Source organism: Mesoplodon densirostris, chromosome X (assembly GCF_025265405.1).
Source record: "Mesoplodon densirostris isolate mMesDen1 chromosome X, mMesDen1 primary haplotype, whole genome shotgun sequence".
Lineage (NCBI taxonomy): Eukaryota > Metazoa > Chordata > Mammalia > Artiodactyla > Ziphiidae > Mesoplodon > Mesoplodon densirostris.
This window is the reverse complement of record NC_082681.1, coordinates 4,959,532-4,984,911: the sequence shown is the minus strand read 5'-3', so window position 1 is coordinate 4,984,911 and position 25,380 is coordinate 4,959,532. Positions and strand designations below refer to the sequence as shown.

The following is a 25,380-nucleotide window of genomic DNA, read 5'->3' as shown; positions in this document are numbered from 1 at the left end:
TGAGGACTTACGTGTCAAGCATTGGGCTAGGTGCTTGACCCCCACGATAACTCTACGAGGCGTTATTATTCCAGTTTTACAGATGGTGAATCTTGGATTCTTGCTGTTGAAAAACTTGCCCAAAGTTACATAATAAGTGGCAGAGCCCAGATTAAAACCAAGGCCTGTCTGGTCCCAATATCTATGCCCTTCCTACACAGTGAAGCATCTGCCTTCAAATCAAAGGTCTTTGTTTTCTCATATTGTCCTATTCTTTGTTTTATGACTTCCTTTTCTTTATATTTTTGAATATTTTAAACATACCTATTTTAAAGGCCATTTTAGATTCATTTATTAATTCATTGACCAAATATTTATTCAGTACCTACTTTGTAACATACACTGTTTTAGGTGAGGGGAGTAGATACATCAGTTAACAAAACTGAAAAATTCCTGTTCTAGAGGAGCTTACATTCCAACAGGAGGAGATACACTTACATAATACACTTACATAAACAAGATAAGTATAGTAAATAAACAAATCATATATTAGAAGGTGAGAAGAGCTATTGAAGAAAGTAGAGTAGGAAGCAAAGGGTTGGAATGCAACAGATGAGGGAGTGCAGTGTTAAGTATGAGCAAAGATTGAAGGAGGTGAGAAAGCTAGCCATGAAGATATCTGGGGGAAAATTCAAGGAGAGGGGAAACCAGTGCAAGGCCTTGAGGTGGAAGTGTGCCTGGTATTTAGAGGAATAGCTGGAGCAGAGTGACCAAAAGTGAGAGTAGGTACGGATGAAGTCAGAGATGTCATGGCAGTCGGGTCAAGTAGGGCCTTGGAAGCCATTGTATGGATTTTGGATTTTACTCTAAATGAAATGGGGAGCCATTGGAGAGTTATGAGCAGAAGAATGATGTGATATGCTTGGTTTATTAAAAAGAGTCACTATGTTGAGAATAGGCTGTGGGGAGCAGAGGCAAAAGTGGAAGCTGGGAGCCTAGTTAGGAGGTTATCTCAGCAATCCAAGTGAGAGATGATGACGATGGCTTGCACCAGGGTAGTAACAGTGGAAATTGTGAGAAGTGGTCTCTTTGTAGATATATTTTGAAGATAGAGCCCTTGGATTTGCTGACATCAGATGAAATGTGTGAGAAAGAGAGAGAGAAGTTAGGGATGACTTTAAGGTGCTTGACCTGAGCAACTGGTATTGCATTAACTTTGAAAACTGTGGGAAGAATTTGAAGGCTTAGGAGTGTTTGTTGGGAGGTGTAATACAGGGTCTCCGCTCTGAAAATGTTTGAGAAGCCTACTACATAGTTAATTGGAAATGCAGAGCTGGCCTGGAGATAAGGATATGGGAATCATCAACACGGATGGTCTTAAAGCTAAAAGCTTGGATGAAGTGACCAAGGGAGGAAGTAAAGATAGAGATAAGGACAAAGGACTAAGCTTGGAGCACCCCCAACGTTAAGAGATCAGACAGAAGAGAAGGACTCAGCCATGGAGACTTGAGAGGGAGAGACCAGTGAGGTAAGAGGTAAGCCAAGTGAAGAAAATATTTCCAGGAGGAGGGAATGATGACGGTGCCAAACACTGCTGATATATTAGGTAGGTTGATGACTCAGAAGTGACCATTAGATTTAGGACCTGGAAGCCACTGCTGACTTTGAGAAAAGTTTTGGTGGAGTATAGATGGGGGCAGGGAGATAACATCTGATTGAGTAGGTTTAGGAGAGGATAGTGGAACTGGAGATGTTGAGGACTTCCCTTTGAGACGTTTTGCTGTCAAGGGAGTCACATAAACAGAGCAGTAGGTGGAGAAGAGGTGGGATCCAGAGAGAATTTTTAAAATTTATTTTTATCTTGTTTTGGCTTAGTTTTATTTTATTGTATTTTATTATTATTATTATTATTATTGCTACACTGTGTGGCCTGTGGGATCCTAGTTCCCCAACCAGGAATCGATCCCGGGCCCTTGGCAGTGAAAGCGCCGAGTCCTAACCACTGGCCCACCAGGGAATTCTCCAGAGAGAATTTTTTTTACCCTATTTTTAAAGAAAATTTATTTTATTGCCATAAGAGTCATAACATGAGATCTACCCTCTTAACAAATTTTAAGTATACCTTATTGTTGACTATAGGTACAATGTTGTCCAGTAGACCTCTACTCTCTAGAGCTTATTCATCGTGCTTTTGATCATTCCTATGACTTTTAATTTATTTCTGTCCTTTTTTTTTAAAGGAGTGCATTTGTAAAATTCTATTCTATTTTACCTAGGGTTTTTCCCATGGCTATTCAATCTGTCATCTGACTGCAAGCCCTATGGCACTTTTTTTTTTCCAAAAAGTAAAATGCAAGCATCTCTTAAAAATTAGGCAGAGCACTTTTGACATTAAGCTAATCAAGGGGAAAATGTGAAAATTGGGGGACATACTTCTGGAGTGCCGCCCCCACAATGTACACTCCCTTCTAGGTCACAAGAGCATCAGATATTGGAGGCTGCATTGGAAGCCTGCTCTGTGTCTAGCCTCAAAGGCCATGCTTCTCTTTAAAATCCTTTAGAGTATTGTTCATGGAAACTGTTACGGAGTAAAAGTGAATCCAAAACTCCTATTGAACTTGTAAAAGCTTATTGATTGCCTTCCTGCCCCCATGTATGCATGTTCATTTCATCTTTCTTTTTAGCATCTAGCTGCCTCTCTTGAAAGACTGTCTTCAGGCCTTCATCCTAATTGTATTTTAAACTGGAATCTTTTAGCTTTCAAAATAGTTTCTTCGCGTTGTTTTTTTCCCAAGCCATTTACTATTACTGCACATGATTCCATCAGTTGAGATCATTTAAGCTCACTACATTTATATTGATGGGCTAAAAATTATGAATGCACAAAAATGGACATCTTTTTTTTTTTTTTTTTTTTTTTTTGTCTTTTTGTGGTATGCGGGCCTCTCACTGTTGTGGCCTCTCCCGTTGCGGAGCACAGGCTCCGGATGCGCAGGCCCAGCGGCCATGGCTCACGGGCCCAGCCGCTCCGCGGCATATGGGATCCTCCCAGACCGGGGCACGAACCTGTATCCCCTGCATCGGCAGGCGGACTCTTAACCACTGCGCCACCAGGGAGGCCCCAAAAATGGACATCTTAACACCCAAGTATATACATTTCTATTGAAAATCATCCAGGAAGCAAGGAGCTAGTGATTAAATTGACATATGGCTATGATAAAGAGCAGAAGCAAGAAGACAGAGAAAGAGAGGTCATATCCTATCTCAATGAATACCACCCCAGCAGAATATCTTTCTAAATAATGAAAAGATTGCCACATCCCCAGAAACATATTGCTTATTTTGAAGAGTACAAAGCACAGTGTACTTGAACAGTGAAGTTGCACAATTTCCTGAAGTTCAAATGCTGGGATTTGATCTGGATGAAAGTGCTCCAACAAACAGCTTCCTTAAGGAAAAATGAGCATGAGTCTATGTCTTAATCCAGTCCCAAACAAACAAACACACAAACAAACAATTTTTTGGCAGAGATGTACAAGATTTCACTGATAAACCAGGTATTTAAATTTCATATGAGCAGTGAGCCCCAGCCTATTCAGAAAGGATCCAGTTGTTACAGAAATGGAACTGCATCACTAAATGGGAATATAATGTATATGGTTTAAAGCAACAAATGGCTTAAATTGAGGTACTAGGGTTAGGGAAAGTGGTGCTGAGTTTGAAGTCACTGGATTACATCACTCACTCTGCTCCTAACTTGCTGTATGTGCTTCTCCTCTTTGACACTATCAAATGGGGAAGTTGCACTAGAAGCTCCCAAGGGCCACTTCCATCTCTCTGCTACTATATATTAAAGGTACTTTTGCTACTAATACTTTCAACTTTAATTTGTGTAAAAAACATGAAGTGGTTAAACAGCCCCCAATCATCCTCTCCTTTCTCTAAGCCTAGCCTGTACGTGCAGGACCTCTAGAAAAATGGCCCCATCAGTGGGGGTAGTTCTCCTACAGCCTTCCCACTTCTCTGAACCGGCATGCTACCAACACCTCTGCAGTGCATATATATATATATATAGCCACGGCCTTTGGTTGGCACACATTTTTCTTATGCTTGTGCTTTTAGCACATCTATACCGTATTTCTCTTCTGAGTTTTGACGTTGGATAGCATGTGGCACCCATAATCTTTGCTTGTTGTTATCTTCCAGCAATTTTTTTCAAGTACGTGTTTCATGATGGTTTTGTGTTAGGTATTCAATTTATTGAAACAATCTTAGAAATGAAGTGAAATGCATCAAAGTTTGTGTTCTGCCAGTTTCTTGTTGTTTTATATATCTTTGTCGCCAAATTGAAATGTCATCTTCTCCGTCCCTTTTGGAAATTCATAGGGTCAAGTTGGTGGTGTAGAGGTTGACCAGTATGGATCACAAGAATTTGTTCGTGTCATTAAAAGAAAGTCTGTTATACATTATGACTCCAGCACATCCACCTCGGAAACCATACCTGAATTGCCAGGTGGGTACATTTGGACATTTGGATGGGGACTCTCAGAAGAAAAATACTGGCCTACAGAGTAGTTACAGTTTTTCAAATGAAGATAATGTTCTATTTATAATGGTGTGAACTTGCAAGAGTGATTTCTAACTTCCTTCATCTTCTGTAAATTTTTTGAGATGATGATGTGAGAGCAGTGAAAATGAATATCTTCTCAATGGTTCAAGTGCTTGGGAAGGGTATTATTCTCTCCCACTTAATTTTTTAAAGTTTTTATTGAAATATAATATGTGGAATCTAAAAAAATGATACAAATTAACTTATTTACAAAACAGAAATGGACTCACAGACATAGAAAACAAACTTATGGTTACCACCGGGGACTGGGGGAAGAGAGAAATTAGGAGTATGGGATTAACTGATAAGACACCACTATATATAAAATAGATAAATAACAAGGACTTACTGTATAGCATAGAGAGCTATACTCAATACCTTGCAATAACCTATAATGGAAAAGAATCTGTATATATACATATACATATGCATATATATATAAATTATATACATGTAAATTAGATATATATATATATATATAATAACTGAATCACTTTGCTTTACACCTGAAACTAACAAAACATTGTAAATCTCCCATTTAATTTTAATCTAAAGATTGGTGCTAGATCTCAGTCCTAGGAGGAGTAGCATCTTATCTTCTCATACTTGTGCAGCCTCTTCTGCTATGGTATAGTAGTTGCAGTCCAAAGAAACCTCTTGTTTTTTAAAAACTGTACTATACAAAGAATTCTTAGTAAAGGGCGAAGTGATAGTCTCTCAAAAACAGTGATACTTACTACAGGAGTTTCAATATTAAAGACATTTCATAAATATAATTGTATAAAAAATACAAAACCTAAAGCAGTGGTGGGGAGAGCTCGCACCGCATCCTCCTTGGTCGCCTCTGGCACCAGCTGCATGGACTCCCAGGCCATGCCTCTGCCTTGATGGCGGCACTTTCCGGCGCGTTCGTGTGGGACGAGGAGAGGATCCAGGAGGAGGAGTTGCAGAGATCCATTGATGAGATGAAACGGTTGGAGGAAATGTCAAGTACATTTCGGAGCTCTGGAGTTGACCACCACCCTCCAGAACCAAAATCCCAAACAGAAAGGGATGAAGATTCAGGAGGCAAAGAGCACCTGTGGGAAATGGGGATGGATAAGAAACACTTCAAGCTGTGGCGGCGCCCCATTACAGGCACCCCCCTTTACCAGTACAGAGTTTTTGGAACCTACACAGATGTGACACCTCGGCAGTTCTTCAGTGTTCAGCTGGATACAGAGTATAGAAAAAAGTGGGACGCCCTGGTGATCAAGCTGGAAGTGATCGAGAGGGATGTGGTGAGTGGTTCTGAGGTTCTTCACTGGGTAACCCATTTTCCTTATCCAATGTACTCATGGGATTATGTTTATGTTTGGCGGTATAGTGTGGATGAGGAAAACAACGTGATGGTGTTGGTGTCACGGGCCGTGGAGCACCCTAGTGTGCCAGAGTCTCCAGACTTTGTAAGGGTCACATCATATGAATCCCAAATGGTTATCCGTCCCCACAAGTCATTTGATGAAAATGCCTTTGACTACTTGCTGACGTACAGTGACAATCCCCAGACGGTGTTTCCTCGCTACTGTGTGTGTTGGATGGTTTCCAGTGGCATGCCAGATTTCCTGGAGAAGCTGCACATGGCCACTCTGAAAGCCAAGAACATGGAGATCAAAGTAAAGGACTATACCTCATCTAAGCCTCTGGAAGTGGGTAGTGAAACCAAGGCCACCGCCCCATCTTCTGAGCAGAAGAGCGAGGGTAGCTGTGGCCCTGCCCGGATTGAGTACGCCTGAAGGACTTTCAGATAAGCAGGGACAGGCTGCTTCTAGCCCCGTCTCCGTGTCTTATCACTCACTCTGTTGCAGAACAAACAGGACGTGTATTTGAAGGTGTCTGCTGTAACCACCAGTGCAAGATAATTCAATACTGGTGTCTGGTCTTGTTCAGAGCCCTACTACACTTTATTAAAACAGAAGAAGGAGGCATCCGAGGGGGCATCGTCATATTCTCAGGCCAAGCATTTGGAAATTTGGTGTTTCGCTGAGCTAATCTGGAACAAGCCTCTCACCTCAGGCCAGAGGGGACAACATCTTTTACTTCCTCTGTGTGGTTTCCTCTGCCCACATTCCATTCTCAGCCTCGGTTCTGCAGCACTCTGGGTTTCCTTCGGTTCTGAAGGTCCAGCTGGCCCACCTGGACGGTTGCGTCTTCAGTGAGGGATAGTGGGGGGTGCTCTTGCTCACAGTCCTGGTGTTGAGTGGGTGTGAACTGTTGCTTGGCAGTGTAAGTGCCTTGTCCTCACCTTCTCCTGTCTTTAGGGACATAAAGTTTGTACCAAGAAATATCACTCTTGGCCTCCCGTTCACACCCCATTGACTCCCTCTACCCAGAGCAGTTTCCTTTGAGTTGACCAGTTCTTCTGTATTCGTGTGCTGTATTCATCTGGGTCGTTGCCTCCTCCCGCAGGCCGTTTACCAAGAACACTGGGGAGATGGTGGCTCTCTGTATCATCAGTGGTTGCTTTTTATTTTTTTTTTTTGGCTGTGTTGGGTCTTCATTGCGGTACACAGGCTTTTCATTATGGTGGCTTCTCTTGTTGTGGAGTATGGGCTGTAGGCACGTGGGCTCAGGAGTTGTGGTGCACGGACTTAGTTGCTCCGCAGCATGTGGGACCTTCCCAGACCAGGGATCGAACCCGTGTCGCCTTCACTGGCAGGCGGATTCTTAACCACTGCACCACCAGGGAAGTCCCCTCATCAGTGTTTTTGATGGGGTCAGTGGAGATGCTCGACACATTACACTTTAGCTCTGTTTTTTTTTTTTAACTTTGTGTTAAAAAGTGGGAATTGAGGAGTTGAATAGGATTTTTCCATAGTCTGTATAGAAAACACCATTTTGATTGAGGCCTAATTTTTCACACTTCAGGTTTGACTGGATGCTGAGCATTTGCCCATCCTGGAAGGCTAAAGGCAGAGGAGTGGGGACTGGGTGCCTCCCTTGGAGCTCTCAGAGCTGTAGACAAGCTGTATGAACAGATAGATGGAACCTTGTCCCAAGTGCTAATATAAAGGGGGATGTGGTTTATGTGACCCTCTTGTCCCTCTGAAAAGCTTTTCCTCCTCTTCCAAGCTAAAATAAGAGCAAACTATGCTGTTCAGATAAAGTCACAACCAGATGGGATCAGTCTGACTGGAGAATCGGGAACAGCTTTCAAATCCTCCTCCGTCCCCTTATTTCTTAGAATTTGAATGACCAGATTGCTCCCCACCCCACTCGCTACCCTTTTGCGTTGTTGAAAGGGGAGCTAAACCTGAGACAAACTTTAAGCCCCTCGACCTTTCTGTTGCCTAAGTACTGTGCCAAGGAAATGCCTGCCCTGGTGTTTAAAGTCTTGTGTTCTCTGCGTCATTGGCAGATCAGGGAGATGCATCAGGCAGTCCCAGCTTCTTTTCGTTGATCATGTCTCTTTCCTCATCCCCAGGACCTGACAGACCAGGAAGAGTCCCTCGGTTATGCTGGAAGTTAGCGCCTGTGATTGTTGGGACGTGGGTGGTGTGGACGAGTGGTGTGAGTGCACATGTGATAAGGGGCTGGGCGTTGCCCATATGCTTTTTGGCAATTTGACTCTGCACTTGGGGCTGGTCTCTACAGTTACTTATGTCATTGTAACGATTTCACTCCTGTGACACTTTTATCAAATGTGTGAATAAATACATAAAGATTGGTATGAAAAAAATAAATAAAGCAGTGGTGGATACATAATGCAAATCATGTCCTCCAATTAGCTGACCTTATCATACTTGTATTGTGGAATGTCCACATATAGAAGTAATGCTTCTATTTTTGAAATATTCTAGTTAACAGTTCTTCCATTATTGCTGTCAGTCTCAAAGCTTTGTTTAAAAAATCCTTTCAAAACAAAATGGGGACAAAGTCCATGAACCCATTATTGTGATTTCAAAAATGTATAAGAGCAATTTACTTTACACACAGTAAAATCCACTCTTTGGGGTGTGCAGTTCTTGACAAAGAGTCATACATCCATCACCACAGTACCAAACAGAACAGTTATGTCACCCCCTAAATTCCTTTGTGCTGCCTCTTTGAACTCAAACTCTGTCCCCCATCCTCTGGCAACCATTGATCTGCATTCCATCTCTGCTTTCCTTTTATCAGAATGTCATGTAAATGGAATCATACAATGTCTAGCCTTTTTTGGTCTGGCTTTGTTAAAAAATAAATTTAAGATTCATACATGTGTGAATCAATGGTTCATTCCTTTTTTCTTGCTGAGTAGTACTTAATCTTATGAATGCACTACAGTGTTTTCTGTGTGTGTGTGTGTGTTTCTTTTTTTTAACTCATTCATCTGAAGAAGGACATCTGGGTTGTTTCCAAGTTTTTGGTGATTATAAATAAAGCTACTGTAAACATTTGCATAGAGGATTTTCGTGTGCCTATATATTTTTAATTCATTTGGGTAAATTCCTGGAAGTGGGACTACTGGGTCATATGGGAAGTGAGTGTGAAGAGAACTGCCAAACTCTTTTCTGAAATGATTCTATAATTTTGCATTATTCAAATAATGTTCTCCACTTTGCTTTTTGTGGCTGCCGAAGGAAAGTCATGTCACAACACCTCCAAGAGCGCTTCAGGCACTCCCAAGATCCCACATTCTGGGGAACCTAGTTTTACAGAAGTGATTTATGACTAGGTTTGATTTGGTTTTATCAGTTGGAAGGTACCAAATTCCAGAAGCAGAGCCAAAAGAACTTTTATAAAGAAAAGACACTTAACACGAATGGGTTGGGTGCCTGCTTATGCTTGGATGGATGGAGGTAAAGTGAGACATTCCCTTCTTTTACTTCATTTTCAAATATGAACAGATTTTTTTAACAAATTTTTTAAATTAATTAATTTATTTATTTTTGGCTGTGCTGGGTCTTCGTCGCTGCACACAGGCTTTCTCTAGTTGTGGCGAGTGGGGGCTGCTCTTCATTGCAGTGCACGGGCTTCTCACTACAGTGGCTTCTCTTGTGTGGATGGAGCACAGGCTCTATGTGCACAGGCTTCAGTAGTTGCAGCACGTGGGCTCATTAGTTGTGGCACACAGGCCCAGTAGTTGTGGCTCGTGGGCTCTAGAGCACTGGCTCAGTAGTTGTGGCGCATGGGCTTAGTTGCTCCGCAGCATGTGGGATCTTCCCGGACCAGGGCTCGAACCCATGTCCCTTGCATTGGCAGGCGGATTCTTAACCACTGCGCCACCAGAAAAGTCCCTCAAATATGAACAGATTTTTAAGTAGTGTTCTGTATTACTCCTGGTACCTGGCACACCTAATCATTAATATGGAATAAAACTGGACTTTCCTGTTTTTATAATTTATAACAGGAAATAAACAGAGAAATTTGTGTAATCTGTTTGATAGCGTTAGTACTTTTGCTTTTTTCATCATGAATTCCACTGTCTTTTCTTCCTCAGCAACACCATCTTTGCTGAGCTTTGAATTCAGACGTGAGGTGGGACATATGGAGCAGGTGGACCAGATGGGTGAGATGGAGCAGGTGGATGAGGAGGAAGAGGTGGACGAGGTGGACCAGGTACACCAGGAGGACGAGGAGACCCTCTCGTCCCAGAGTGTCACTACTGACATCACTGATGAGGTATCTCCGGGAGCCTTGCTCCACATATTTGTCTGAACCACTAACCTGCAAAGCCCGTCTTACTGTGAAATATGCAAAGACACTTTGTGCTTGAAAGAAAGTTCAAGCCAAATAGGAAGCTTAACTATTAAGAAAAGGCCCTATTTTTAAGAGCTGTGCTCATCACCTGTGAGGGGATGCTAACTATCCCATGGGAGGATGACTTTCCTGCCTACCCATACCAACACTTCCCCACCATGAGCTAGGTTTCTGCAATGGAATTGTTATTAGGTTAGAAGCATCCCTTTCAGAATGTTAGATATATCCAACCTTCAACTGTCAGCACCAATGTATGGTTCAAGGCCAAATCAAAACAGTTGGATTAACTATTGTGTTGCTCTTCTACCCCCAAATTTGTGTACATAATCACAGATTTGGGTGATCGTCTTTTATATTAGACAGGATTATTATAATCAGGATTGGCAACCGAGATAATGAGTTTATGGTCTGTTATGTGGAATTGTATGCATTAATTACCAAGCCTTAGACGAGGCTCTTCATTCCTAATGCCAAAGGCATCCTTTTCTAATGAGAAGAAATGAGGGCTGGAAAACAGTTGTTTGAGTTTGGCCCCAGTACTGTGACCTTGGCACATCTCTGAGCCTCAGTTTCTCCAACTTGAAACGGTCTGCTTGCCTTGCAGGGATGTTTAGACTGCTATGAAAATTCTTTGAAGTATTTAAAAGAAAATTTCTGTAGAAATACATTTGTCTTTATGTCTCTATCATGCTGAAAAGTTGTAGTTCCCCTTTCACTGTTGATAGGTTCCTCTTCTCCTTCTAATTAATTTATATTTAAACTTTAGATATAACTTTAGTTTAAAATAGTCAAAATAACCAGCAATGAGTGTGTGTAGCCTGGCTCTGCATGTGAGAGTGTAATAGGCTTGTTTCTGGGCGCCATGGATTGACAGACTGGAGTGTACCCAGAAGATTGAGAGCAGGGTGGAGAGGGGCTGGAAAATGTCACATGGTCTTTAGTGGAACGCACTGGAGAAGGGAGACTGGGAGGGACAGGACAGCTTGATCCAAATAGCTGCAGGGCCGTCCTGCTCATTAAGTGGAAGATATGTCTCCAGTGGATCAAACTGTGGCAAAGAGCGAGCAGCTCAGGGCGGGCAGCTTTCTTGCTCCCTTCAAGGAAGTCCTTCTAGATGCTCCCTCCTGGGGAGGTTCCCTCCCCAGGTGGTGAACCCCCTCCCCTTCAGTGGAAAGGTTTGAGCCAAGGCTTGGTAGCTCATCTGCCAGGGACAGCAGAGAAAAGATTCCTACCTGGAGAAGTGAGGGTAGATGTGATGACTTGTAAGGTTTGTCTCTTCCAGTCCTGAGTTAAGAGATTTTCTTTTGTCTAATGAATGCCTGCTTTCTTAGAGGAAGATAGACACTATATTGTGAAAGAAGGACAATTGGGCAATTTTCAATGGATTAAAAATAACATATAACTTTTTACTACAAATGAGAAAAAAACAACTTGAATGTTTTTTTTCTCTCTCTAATAACTCAGCTGTATGTTTCCACTAACCATAAATAGGTTGAAGGACCACAGTCTATCTTCTTTTTGTCTTTAGCGATTGCCATGTGTATGTACCTTTTTCTCATCATTAATATGGGGATTGTGGGTTGGGACTGTGGCTCTCTCATCTTGTTATACACAGAGTGTCTAGCACAGATCAAGGCAAGCAACCGTTGTTTCTAGGTCCTACTTACAGCTCTGACAGCTCTTTTCCAAGAATCTCACCTCTTTGCTGTCTCCCTCAGCCAGTCAGTTGAGAAGTCCTATCCACTTCCTTAATTTCTCTAAAATGTGTCCCTGCATTTGGACTTTTAAGTTGTCTTTTTTTTACTTCCAGTTTTATTGAGATGCAGTTGGCATACAGCACTGTAAAAGTTTAAGGTGTGCAGCATAATGAGTTGACTTAAATACATCATGAAGTAATTACCACAATGAATGTAGTGAACATCCATCATCTCACATAGATACACAATTAAGGAAATAGAAAAAACTTTTTCCTTGTAATAAGAGGCCTTAGGATTTACTCTCCTAACACCTTTCATATATAACGGACAGCAGTGTTCATTATATTCATCATGTTGTACATTCCATTGTAGAACTTACTTATCTTTAACTTGGAGTTTGTATCTTTTGACTGCCTTCATCCAGTTTCCCCACCCACCCCCTTACCCACCTGTGATAACCACAAATCTGTTTTCTTTTTTTACGAGTTTGTTTCTTTGTTTGTTTTTGAAGTGTAATAGACCTACAACACTATGTTAGTTCCTGGTACACAACACAGTGATTTGATATTTCTATAAATTTCAAAATCATCACCACAATAAGTCTAGTTACCATCTGTCACCATAGAAATATATAATTATTGACTGTGTTCCGCACACTGTACTTTTCATACCCGTGACTCATTTATTTTGCAGCTGGAAGTTTGTACTTCTTAGTCTCCTCACCTTCTCCTCTAATCCCCCACTCCCCTCCCCTCTGGCAACCAACTGTTTGGTCTCTGTATCTATGACTCTGTTTCAGTTTTGTCTTATTTGTTCATTTGTTTTGTTTTTTAGATTCCACATTTAGCGAAATCAATGTATTTGTGTCTCTCTGTCCTGACTTATTTAACTTAGCTTTAAACACTGTAGGCCCATCCATGTTGCTGCAAATGGCAAAATTTCATTCTTTTTTATGGCTGAGTAATATTACAGTTGTATATACGCTCCATCTTTATTCATTTATCTGTCAGTGGGCACTTAGGTTGCTTCCATATCTTGGCTATTGGAAATAATGCTGCAGTGAACATAGAGGTACCTATATCTTTTCAAATTACTGTGTTTCTTTCCTTCGGATAAATACCCAGGAATGGAATTTCTGGATCTTATGGTAGTTTCACTTTTAATTTTTTGAGGAATCTCCATACTGTTTTCCATAGTGGCTGCACCAATATACATTCCCACCAACAGTGCAGGAGGGTTCCCTTTTCTCCACACTCTCACCAACACTTTGGTTATTTGTTGTATTTTTGATGATAGCCATTCTCACAGGTGTGAGGTGGTATCTCATTGTGGTTTTGATTTGCATTTCTCTGAAAATTAGTGATGCTGAGCATATTTTCATGTGCCTGTTGGCGATCTGTATGTTTTCTTTGGAAAAATATCTATTCATATCCTCTGCCCATTTGGGGGTTGTTTGTTTGCTGTTTTTTTTTTAACATCTTTATTGGAGTATAATTGCTGTATAATGGTGTGTCAGTTTCTGCTATATAACAAAGTGAATCAGCTATATATATACATATATCCCCATATCCCCTCCCTCTTGCGTCTCCCTCCCACCCTCCCTATCGCACACCTCTAGGTGGTCACAAAGCACCGAGCTGATCTCCCTGTGCTATGCGGCTGCTTCCCACTAGCTATCTATTTAACATTTGGTAGTGTATATATGTACATGCCACCCTCTCACTTCGTCCCAGATTACCCTTCCCCCTCCCCGTGTCCTCAAGTCCATTCTCTATTAGGTCTGCGTCTTTATTTCTGTCCTGCCTCTAGGTTCTTCAGAACCATTTTTTTTAAGATTCCATATATATGTGTTAGCATACAATATTTGTTTTTCTCTTTCTGACTTACTTCACTCTGTATGACAGACTCTAAGTTCATCCACCTCACTACAAATAGCTCAATTTTGTTTCTTTTTATGGCTAAGTAATATTCCATTGTGTATATGTGCCACACTTCTTTATAGATTCATCTGTCGATGAACACTTAGGTTGCTTCCATGTCCTGGCTATTGTAAATAGAGCTGCAGTGAACATTGTGGTACATGTCTCTTTTTGAATTATGGTTTTCTCAGGGTATATGCACAGTAGTGGGATTGCTGGGTCATATGGTAGTTCTATTTGTAGTTTTTTAAGGAACCTCCATACTGTTCTCCATAGTGGCTGTACCAATTCACATTCCCACCAGCAGTGCAAGAGTGTTCCCCTTTCTCCACACCCTCTCCAGCATTTATTGTTTCTAGATTTTTTGATGATGGCCATTCTGACTGGTGTGAGATGATATCTCATTGTAGTTCTGATTTGCATTTCTCTAATGATTAATGATGTTGAGCATTCTTTCATGTGTTTGTTGGCAACCTGTATATCTTCTTTGGAAAAATGTCTATTTAGGTCACCCACCCTAGGGGTATGGGTCTTGACTATCCTGTGTCTCCATCCCTGCCACCCATCTCTTGATGGTTCCTTCTTTATATATGTAGCTGTGGAAGATCTTTTCTGCTGGTCTTCAAGTCTTCTGATCAACAGTTGCTCTGTAGACAGTTGTAATTTTGGTGTGCCCATGGTAGAAGGTGAGCTCAGTGTCTTCCTACTCTGCCATCTTGGACACTCCCCTGACCCTTCCTTTCTGTTTCCTGTCTCTGATCTGTTTTAGGCCCCTGTTATCTCTACCTTGAATTACCTCTACAGCCTCCTAACTAGCTTCTCTCTGACTCTAAACTTACTTCCTCCTGTCAGTTCATCTTCCACACAGCTGCCAGAAGGCATGTTGTACAACATTGATGTGAGCATGTTACTTCCCCAATCAGATTTGTGTTTTAGAACACTCCTCCTGGAAGCAGTGCAAGTTGGCTGATGAATAAAATTCAAGTTCCCCGGCCACCTAAATGTGTATGGTTTGCACAATGCTCTTTTCCTGGCTTCCCTTCCACATGTGATTTGCCTCATCCTTCCTTTCCAGCCAATCCGAAGCATTAGTTTGTCCTCCAACACATTCTCTAATTTTATCAACCAGTACATTTGTTTATTTCCAGATCTGAGGCTGGTACTCAAGTTAAAATTAAATTTCTAGGGCCAAGCAGAGAGTATTCCAAGTACTATGGTTGTGTATGGACAGTACCTACTTGATCAGGGATTGTGAAAATCGGATCTGTGAATTCTGTACAGTGCTTGGACGAGTGCCTGGAATAAAGGAAGTGCCAGTTGAGCATCCTTCTTCTTCCTGCATTGCTAGCAGAGGCATCGATAGGTGTTTCCCCATGTCTCGTTTGTGATCTGACCTGTTTCACTCTGACTCTTTCACTAAGGAATTTGAGAAGGTTACTTCATGTCGCTGGGCCAATTCCACAGCTTTATGTTTAGGGGGAAAATTAGAGTAAATGATCCCCGTAATCCATTTCTGATACAGAATTTCTGGATTCCCTAACCACTTCTTTAAACTTTCTAGTAGTGAATGAAATCAGGGTTGGAGTGTCATTTTTTTCATTCTCAGTATTTAAAAACTTGGAAATAAAACAATATGGTAGAATTTGGAGAACCCAATGGCCCTGTGTATGAACCATAAGTGATTCCTTCCCACAGTCACTATGCCTACCGCCATCCATCATACAGTACATCATCAGACGGGAGCGGAAGCTGAGGAAGAAGTTCTGGGAGCATCTGGGGAAGATGGCGCAGCTGCTGCAGAGTGAGATCCAGAGCCAGAGCCAAGTGCTGGAAATATTGAAGGAGGAGCTCCAGGAAGTGCAGGATTCCAAGTTGCATGTCAGAGACCAGTTCTATGTAAGTGGCAGAAGGGAGAGGAGAAAGGGACCTTGACAGTCTTCAAGGAGTTAGTCAATAGGGCCTGCTAATAGTAACAGCTGCTGCCTCCAGGGCAGCATGGGACATCTGGAATGATCTTCAGCAGGGACTTATGGCTTTGCCCCTTTTCTCTTGGCTGCAAGAGCTGAGATGGGCCCAGCCAGGCCCTGGCAGTGGCAGATGTGGCTCATGTACAGCCAAGGCTTCCTGTGGGCTGGCCTGTAGGCAGTCTTGCTCCATGACCAGCATGTCTTGTGCCCTAAGGAAAGCTGTGGCCTCAGAATAAGACCTTTGTGGTACTGTGTCCTTACAGATGCAGCCGTTTACCTCACGCCACATTCACAGTCCTGACCCCCAGTCTTTGGAGCCAGTGCCCAAGAAACAACGCATTGAGCCGATGAACAGGCCCTTCCCAGACCACAGGGAGGCCAAGCATTTCTGTGGTTCATGTTCATCCCACTGCTTCCAATTTCCTGAGGAGCTTGAGGAGCCCTGTGACGCCTCTTCCCAGGTATAGAAAGCCTGTTTCATCTGTGTAGCTGAAAGGCGATTCATTTTCATGAAAATGTGTGCTCAGCTGTTTCTCCTTGTGGGGTCAGTGGCTACCCAGTTGGCTGCAATTCGTTTGCCTGAGATAAAAAAATATCCTGGCTAACCAGACCTGGACACACATGCACATGTGCATGTACATATGTGCTGCACCGCAGCTTCTCACAGCCGGGAGCACGACTGCAGCTCGTGCCCAAACAAGCAGACAGTCACCCAGAGAGGCGGCATTGCTGTTGTCTTCCACCTTGGGAGAATGGAGTGTTTGTGTTCCATTTCTGAGAGGCTCTGTTATGTCTTTTCTTTTGACACAGCAGCCCGCTCAGGAGGTGGTGCAATACATGCAACAGCAGGAGAGGCTGCAGGAGCAGTCAGAGCAGCATAATGTTACTGTGGAAAACCCTGTGCTGCAAATACTCCTGCCATGCGAACCTGGTCAATTAGTAGCTGAGCAACAGCTCTCCAGCAGCTCTCATGGTGAAAACCCTTGGGGCCAGGAAGACAGGAGTCATAGGTAAGGAGTGCATGGAATGGTAATAAGGGTTGAGGTCACTGCTTTCCTCTCGTGGCTGGACACCATACCTGAAACCATGGGTGACTTGCCCACGGGCACCAAAAGTCCCCTCAGCCCAAGCAGTGTGCTCCCACTCATCCTGCTCTGTGGCCACTGAACCCCGCCTCCACAGGCATGGTGCATAGCCGAGCATGCCTTGATGGAACAGAGGCATCTCCGTGAAAATAAGAGGACTAGATCAGGAAGTCTCCAAGCTAGGGAATTAGCATGGCACTCTTGAAATCACTTGACTCACCCACCCAAGCCGAGTCTCACAGCACAGGGTGTCTATAGTAAAGTCTTGAGTGTCCCCAGGTGAATGACTCCTGGCTCCTTCTTCCACTTCCCTGGGATCTGGTGGTCACAGTAGACCAGGTGAAGGGGTCTGCAGGGCACTGACGAGCTCTATGGGGGAAGCAGGTGTGAAAGAATTGCTAGATTGCCATTGGATGCCTAAAGAGCCAAGAACACAGAAGGACCAAGTCCTGGGAGGCAGTATGAGCACATGAACACATTTTCTGCTCAGGGATAAAATTTTTGGTCCCAAGTGCCAGAAAAAGAAGGTTCTGCTCAGCAATGAAGTGTTGTGTAGCACATTCTTGGCACCCAATAACTATTTTTGAATGAATGCCAGTTCTCTGAGCGGGTCTCCCAGAGCTCTCTGAGCGGGTCTCCCAGAGCTCTCTGGATGTTCTTCTGCATTCCTTTAGGATCAGTGTCCCTGACATGTGGGGTGGGTTAGTGCCATGTTTCCCACTGGCCTGATGATCCAAATCAACCTGAAGAGGTTGTTAACAGTACAGATTCAGAGTTTGGGATGATGCTCAAAAATCTCTGTTTATCACACGACCTCCAGGTTTAGGGTGATAGAGGGAGCCCTGGACTTAGAGAAGGAGAACAGACCTTGCAGGCTCCTCTCGGCCATGAGCTCCTTCAGTGACGAAGGGCAAGTTCCTGAATTCGGGGTAGGTGAAACGACACAAGGCCACAGAAGTTACCATCGTGGAAGAACCAGGACTGTCCACGTAATAGAAATAAAACCACTTGATATAAATGACTAATTTTTCTTAATATTTACATTTGCTTTACTTTGGCAAATTGAGACTTATTCGGGCCAAAGTGAGAGTCCAAGCAAATGAATCCTGATTTAGCCACTCGAAGCAAATGTTGCTTGAGCACCTAGTGATGAGCAAGACAGTGTCTCCTGGGCCATCGTTTCTAGACCCGTGTCACTGTAACATGTTTCTTCTCTTACAGTTTTCTTCCTGAGGACCAGCAGGGTCCCTGCCTGAATCCAATGCTCTTGGTACATAACCAAAGCTCTGAGATGATTTCTTCTACCACCATCCCTCAGTTTCAGATAAGTTCTGACCCAAACTTAGTCACGCTGCGGATCCCAGAGTGTTTTATCCAACTTCAGCAACAGCCACAAGACCCACAGCATCACGCTTACCTCCAAGTTAATTCTTGGCCTTCCAGTGAGCAGGCCTCCCTGCAGGACCAAGTTACCTGGATCCAGGTATACACCCCCTTCTCCTCTGCCCCCCGGCCAAGGTCAGGAAGTTCTGCACCGAGGCTGGACCCTTCCCCATATGTTCCGTGTGTGAAATCCACACTTCAAAGCTCAAAGAAATCTGAGGGTGGGTACCCACATGGGGTAGCAGTCACGCCTGAGCAAAAAGATTCTCTAGGCTTCCATGAAAAAGTGAGCTGTCCTCGGTGATATTAAAAGCAATCAGATTTGGAAACCTCTCACAAATATGTTTCCTGGGCAAAATGAGTCCTGCCATATGCTGAGCTCAATGCCCCAGCCCAGACCCCTTTCTGAACTTCTGGATCTTTAGTTGTGCTACAAAATCCAAGGCCTGGTGTGGCATGTTTCCTTGTACTGATAATAAACCAGGAGTCCTTCCACTGAATGACTGTGCAAGGTATCCATCCATGGGGTGCCCCGTATTTGGCAGGGCAGACCCCACCTTGGGGACCATCTGTCTTGGCTGTGTTGCTAGGGCAGTGGCGGGAGCTGGTCCAGATGGCAGTCACATAGCAGGTTTTACTTCCCAGGTACACTCCCAGCAGACCCCTTGGGGACCACAAACTCTCAATCTGCCTAACAGCATTTACAAAGGGTGTTTGGATTCTGGCTTCAGAAATCTTAATAGAACTTAACCTCTTTTAAAAAAAAACTAACAACAAGAAAAAAAACAGTAAACTAAGGCAGAATGAAGGGGATTGGATGTTTTAAATGTCTATGATTAACTTCATATAGACCCTTTGACCAGCTGGGCCACCAGCCCTCCAGAAAGTTGGCCCATTAAAGGGACTGCCCACACGAAGACATCAGATGGTCAGTGAATCCTGTGGTTCACTTACCAAGCCGGGCTCTGGTGAGAGCCTTCCTCATGCCTGCTCTCAAGGCACTTACCCTCTGGACGGGCCCTGAGAGGCAGAGCAAGCTGAGCAGATGTCCCAGGGAAGTGGGGAAGGGAGGACCCCGCGAGGTTACACAGATGGGAGAATGCAGTGGACCAGCCAAAGGTAGGACTGTGTTGGAGGCTCCCTGTCCACGAGACTTAGGGGCTCCCCACACCCTGCTCTGGTTCGTCTTCTCCATGCTCTGGACCCTCCCTCTCCCCGGGTCCCCAGACACCTTTGGCTTCTGCCCACAGTGCAGCCCTGCTCCTTCTGTCTCCTCTACCTTCTCCTCCACCCTCTTGAGTTCCACTTGTTGAAACCTTATATCACCTTCAAAACCCAGCCCAAGGGGTCCCTTTTTCTCCAGCAGAAAAGATTCACACAGCCCACTCCTTGGAACACCATCTGTGTGTCTGTCCTGCCTCCCCTGTCCACAGCCCAGAGTGCATTGTTACCTCTCTCTGTCTCATTGCTCTAGTGAGCCTGGTAGCTGCCAGTCAGGCTCAGTGTGGAAGTCACCTAGCCTGAGCAGAATGGTGAGGGCCAAAGGTAGGGGCAGGGAGAGACCTTTTAAGGCCTCGGCTGGCCATGGCTGGTAGGGAACTGGACCGGGAGGCCAGACACGGGGCCCAGTAGCCTTAGGCATTCAGACAAGTTTGGGAGAGCCCAGGACTGCTTCTGCTGGCCTTTAAGGCAAGATGCCATTTGGAGAGAGAAACGGGGGTGATCCCATTTCCTCAGCTCCAACTTCTACCGGCACCTTGCAGGTTTGTGTTCCAAAGACTTGCTTCTCACTGGCTTGCTGACTCGGACTAAAGGGATTCTCCCACTGCTGCAAAATGGGCCCAGGAACTCTAGCAAAGGACTCTACTTTGTACCCCTTTTTCCCGGCAGGCGCCATCCACTGAGGCAGAAGTCCCGGACCCTACAGGTCTACAGACTTCCCAAGACCACGCGGAATACGAGCCAGGCCAAATCTACTACTACATTCCTGTGGAGGAGTCCAACTTGCACGAGTAGCAGCACCACCTGTATTTTCCTCTCCAGCCTCGAGAGAAGAGGGGGAGACAAGCTGATGAGGCCTGCATGACCAGGGGACCTCCAAGGTTCACAGAGTCCCCTGGAGTAAGGGGTAGGGGTGGGATGGATCCTTCATTTTCTTTCTGGTAAGTTCTTTTCGTAATTGTTAGTTGAGCACAACCTGTTTCTTTGAAGTTGTGCTGCAGAGGCAGCCTGTGATCCCTAGCGTGCGCTGCCCAGCCTCGCAGACACCGATTCTACCATGGGCAGGCAGGCTGTGGGGTCTGCTCAGGGTAGAATAGCCTCTTGCTGACAAGAAGTATTTTCCAGCATGATTTGCAATCTAGTAGGAGCTGTTCCACATCAGGCTGTGAAAATTCCGAGGCCTTGGCCTTGACAATCAAGGCCGGCACTTCCTCCACAGTCAAGCTGGGAAAATGCGTGGAGAACCGCAATCCAACTGTGGGAAGCTGAAACCAGGTCAAAAGTTTTGTGCTTAAAGTAATCATAGCTTTGCTGCTTAATAAAAATTGTGTTTTACTACAACTCTCTGTGAACTTATAACTGACTTTTGGAACCTAGAAATGGTACCTGCCTTCCCAAGTGGCTGTGTGCCCAAGTCTTCTGGGTAGCTGAGGCCCAACACAGTTGGCCTGGGGCTACCCACTCTGTGTTGACTGTGCCAATGCCTAATACAGCCTGTGAGAGGTGAGCCTGGTTGCTCAAGGGCACAGTGCCCATTTGCTTTACGTGCAGGTTCCTTCTCTTCTTTCTGGCAGGGGTACTTCCTGGATGAAGAGTGATTTGCTCTCAGTCAAGCACCAAGGAGAGCATCTTCCCAGCTGTCTGCACAGAGGCGGGGAAGCCGGGGTAGGGGGGGGCTTGGATAACCTAACCTGAAGTCATCATGTGCCTTGAATGTCAGTCTTAAAGTAATGAACCATTGCAGGAAGAAGGCAAAGGAAGCTCCAGTCCCCAGTGGCAAGTTACAATAAAGGGGACAGTGAGGCCACATACCCACAGGAGAAGCTTGACACTCCCCAGGTAGCCTGATCTCTGCCAGGGTGCTATGGACTGAATGGGTTCCCCTCAATTCATATGTTAAAGCTCTACCGCCAATAGGATGGTATTTGGAGGTGGGGCCTTTGGGAGGTGATTAGCTTTAGATGAGGTCGTGGGGGTGGTTCCCTTATAGTGGAATTAGTGCTCTTAGACACAGGGAGCTTGCTCCCTCTCTCACCTTGTATGCACAAAGAGGCAGTCACATCAGCTCACAGCAAGATGGTGGCTACCGACAAGCCAATAGAAGAGGTCTCAGAATAAAACCTACCTTGCTATCACCTTGATCTTGGTCACCTTGACAGCCTCTAGAACTGTGAGAAATAAAAATCTGTTGCTGAAGCCACCCCCACCCCCCAGCTGTAGTATTTTGTTATGGTAGCCTAAGCTGAGCAAGACACGGGGGCTGTTTGATTTCTGGTACCACCCTTCGCAACCATTGGGAAGAAGCAGCTGCAGGCCCAGTCACTTGTCAGAGTGCCTCCTTGGTACGTTCAGGTACATCTCCCATTGTGTCAGCACGTGCAGAGCATTTCCAAGAGCCAGTTCTCTTGGACTGCCACACAGAGATGGAAGCAAAGGTCAGGGTTATTCTTGGTACCCTCTTTGACTTCGGATGGGTAGAGTTGGAAGTGGCTGGTGTTCTAGGATGTTGGCAGAGACTGTTGCCTCCTTGTCTCGGGAGGCCATGGGACCACCATACCCCCTCCTGCCCAACACTACAGGAAGGACCATATATGTACATGACCATGCCACACTCATTAAAGAGAGTGATGAGAGATCACAAGGGAGCAAGAGGCACTGCTTTGCTGGCATGCAGAGTGGCCCAGGCTCGGGGTCAAGAACTACCTCTAGACCGTGGGGGGGTGGGGCGGGGCATTCGGGAAGGCAGACTCCTTCCAGCTACTCAGCTGGTAGCATTCCAACCTTGGGGACAGCTCAGGGGCAGCTCACAGGCTGACTGCAGCATCAGAAGTCTCCATAGCCAGATCTGGTGTTTCTAACAGAAGGATTTGGTCCTGCTCTGTTTTTCCCTTTACATGGAAAGGAGAGGTGGTCAGGCAGGCCCTAGAGTAGCACACTCCCGAGACACACAGCTGAGACCACTTTCTACCGTGGACAAGCCACTGAAGCTCTCTGGCCTCTGTTTCTCCATCAGAAAAAAAGGAGAGAGGAGGAGACAGTGCCTTTCCTACGTAGCTCCCAGAGGAGATGATGATCAATGGCCTTGTAGAGCCTTCAAGAGAGGCCCTATAAGAGCTGACTAGGCTGGATGCATTCAGTTGGGGTTATTGTTTGAATTCCATGTTTAGGATTTGTCCGATCTGGCCCAGCTTACTCTGGCTTCACCACCCTCTGGATTTCAGACAAGGATCCTGAGCTGAGGAAGTCTGTGGTCCCCTCAGGCTCTGCCTCAGTCACCAGCTTAACTCCCGGCTCAGCCCCCAAGCCAGGTTGCCAGAGGGTCAGAAGGGCCAGCTGCCCAGCTCTGCTGTTTTCCAAGGATCCCCACAGGAGTAACTACAAGGCTGCCCCATCTCAGAATGGGGAAAGTTGAGGGCAGAGGGGCTAAAAGTCCAGAACCAGTGCTCACATGCTGGCAAGTCCCATCATGAGTTTGGATACGACTGAAGTCAGTGTGCTGAGTGTGTTCTCTTAGTCAGTTCCGGGCCCAGCCCCTGCTCCAAGGCATTCTTGGTACTCCTGGCCGAGACCTTAGACTTGGCTGCCTGGGCAGACCAGTGGCTTTAACTGGGATCAGTTGGTACTTTCTTTTCGCTTATCTTCCCAGGCACGAGCCCTAGAGTGTCTCCTGATGATTGTAGCCCAGGAGAAAGTTGTCCGCTCTCAGGCTCTGGGAGAGGCAGGGCTGACCAGGCCAAGAGATGCCAGTGTCCTCAAGAGGGTCAGGGGTGGCTTTAGCAACAAAGAAATGAGAAACTGGTGACACTTGCACGCACTCCAGATCGTGAACTGAGTGAGGGGTGGGTTCTGTCCCAGCCTTGCCCAGGGCAGGAGAGAAGTCTGGGCATGACTTGTGTCAAGAAGACTGGTCATGGGACAAGCTTCCAAGGCCACAGTTCCATCCAGAATAGCTGTGGCTGTCCCTATGGTCTGTGCTAAACTGCTCCAGGAGGTTCTGGGGACTCTGCAGCCCATACCACAAGTGGACACTACATCCGGAGCTACTCAGGACAAATGTTTTCTCTTCATCACGCTCCCTCCTGGTCCCACAGGCCACACACACACACAGTGCACAACTCACACAGCTACCTCGCCTTTACTCTCAGACTCTTTTCAGATGAATAAGACCAGACTCTTCCAGCAGCCCTAAAGCAAGCAGATCCCCAGGAAGGGGACGCCCACTCCTAGCACCCCAGCCACGGCCACCCAGCTCCCCTTCCTGGGTGGCCTCAGAGAGGCAGCAGCGTTCAGCCTCAGGCCCTGAGCACCATGACCCACATAGCACTCGATGGCTGGGCACGTGGCTTGGGACACGAGGGCTGCTATCCCCAGAGTTTCCTGGCCTTGCTGCATGTGTCTGCTGGACAGCCTTGCCCTCACCCCAGCTGCCTGGCCCGCACCAGCTTCGTCCTTGGGGGAGGGAGGGGTGGAGAGACAGAGTGCCCAGAGCATCACGATCTTGTGGGCACGGGGCTCCTACAGCAGAAGTGGGCCCAGACACAGTCCAGGACCCCAGACCTTAGCCTGCCTTCCCTCGACACTGGCACCAGCAGCCCGAAGATGCAAAGCGGGCAGCCCCTCGCAAGGAGGTCAGCAAGGTGGACCCTGACCCAGAGCATCATCGCCTTACCGTTACCCCACAGGACCTCAAGGTGGCTTGGTGAGGATTTCTTTACCCCTCTAGCATGAAGTCAAATTGGCATCCCCTATCTGGAATATTATGGGAGTTGCATTTCTCTGGGGGTTGATAGGGTGGAGGAAGTTGGAGGAACATGACAGAGCTGCCCCTGCTGCCACACGTGGCAGACCTTCCAGACACAGCTGCCATGGCCCCCGCCCCCATCAGCTCACCCCCAGGTGGACAGCACAAGCTCTTCACTGAGCAAGACTCAGTCAGGACGGAATAGAATATTCCAAGCCCAGACTTTAACGGCTGAATATTCATGTGGTTTCTATGTCATCAAATATTTATAAATGTTCCTATTCCCAAATGATTTTGATAATAAAGAAGGAAGAGTCATTAAAACCCCAGCCCTGAGCCATGTTCTTCCTTGCCTGCATCGGCAGGACACAGCACAGCACCGGCCAAGGCCCTCTATGGTGTCTTGAGTGTCCCAAGTACTTTGAAGGCAATGAAAGTGAAGGCGGCCTCTGAACGTTCTGGGCTGTGAGTGTTGTCCACTTTTGCCAAAAGCTCTGGGAAGGAAAGGTTGAGGGAGAAACGTCAGGCAGAAGCGAAGGGGCTGAGGTGGGCCTGGGGGCTTAGAGCTGCCGCAAATTCCGTCCTCATCTCTCAAAACGGGCCCCAACAAACATAACGAAGACTCCAGTTTGTAGCTAGGACCCAATTAAATGTTCCATAGGGCATGGGAAATCTTTGGAGTGTTCTTCTGTTTTCACGACTAAGCAAGACAATGTTGAATGGCTCTCCATTGCTTATCAAATAAAACCCGAGTTCTCGGCCTGCCGTGGCCCGGCCTCACCCTTCCTCCACAACTGCACGGCCCTCTGCCCATCACACACTGCCCCTGGCCTCGTGGAACCGCTGGGTTGGACACAAGCCAGGGCCTTCCTGCCCTCATGGATTCGTCTCTCTTCTCTACACCTGGAATGTCCTTCCCTCCCGTCTCTGCATTTCTGATCTTTGCCCATGAGGCAGAGCCTGGCTGGAAGGCCCTCTCTGCTCCCTGTCCTCCTGTCCCTGCCTGGGCTTCACCTGGAGCACAAGTGTCCCTGCTCAGCCCCTGCTGCACGTGTGCC

General features: G+C 45.8%; 2 protein-coding genes across 2 annotated transcripts in view; both read left to right on the top strand.

The window, feature by feature from the left end:
• PASD1 (PAS domain containing repressor 1) overlaps nt 1–20,376 on the top strand; it is an 81,456-nt gene extending 61,080 nt beyond the window's left edge. Inside the window, exons 12-18 of the mRNA XM_060087960.1 lie at nt 4,366–4,492; nt 10,050–10,231; nt 15,621–15,803; nt 16,156–16,353; nt 16,703–16,902; nt 18,199–18,460; nt 20,251–20,376. Coding sequence (XP_059943943.1) covers nt 4,366–4,492; nt 10,050–10,231; nt 15,621–15,803; nt 16,156–16,353; nt 16,703–16,902; nt 18,199–18,460; nt 20,251–20,376 — 1,278 coding nt within the window. The remainder of the gene's footprint in view (nt 1–4,365; nt 4,493–10,049; nt 10,232–15,620; nt 15,804–16,155; nt 16,354–16,702; nt 16,903–18,198; nt 18,461–20,250) is intronic.
• Nucleotides 5,461–6,961, top strand: LOC132482251 (stAR-related lipid transfer protein 7, mitochondrial-like). Its single transcript, XM_060087408.1, has one exon. It carries the CDS (start codon nt 5,476–5,478, stop codon nt 6,361–6,363), a length of 888 nt encoding a protein of 295 aa, XP_059943391.1. The 5' UTR covers nt 5,461–5,475; the 3' UTR covers nt 6,364–6,961.
• Nucleotides 20,377–25,380: the final 5,004 nt, after the last annotated feature.

Excerpts from the sequence above, each read along its gene's own strand:
- LOC132482251 (XM_060087408.1), top strand. The coding sequence starts at position 5,476 with ATGGCGGCACTTTCCGGCGCGTTCGTGTGGGACGAGGAGAGGATCCAG.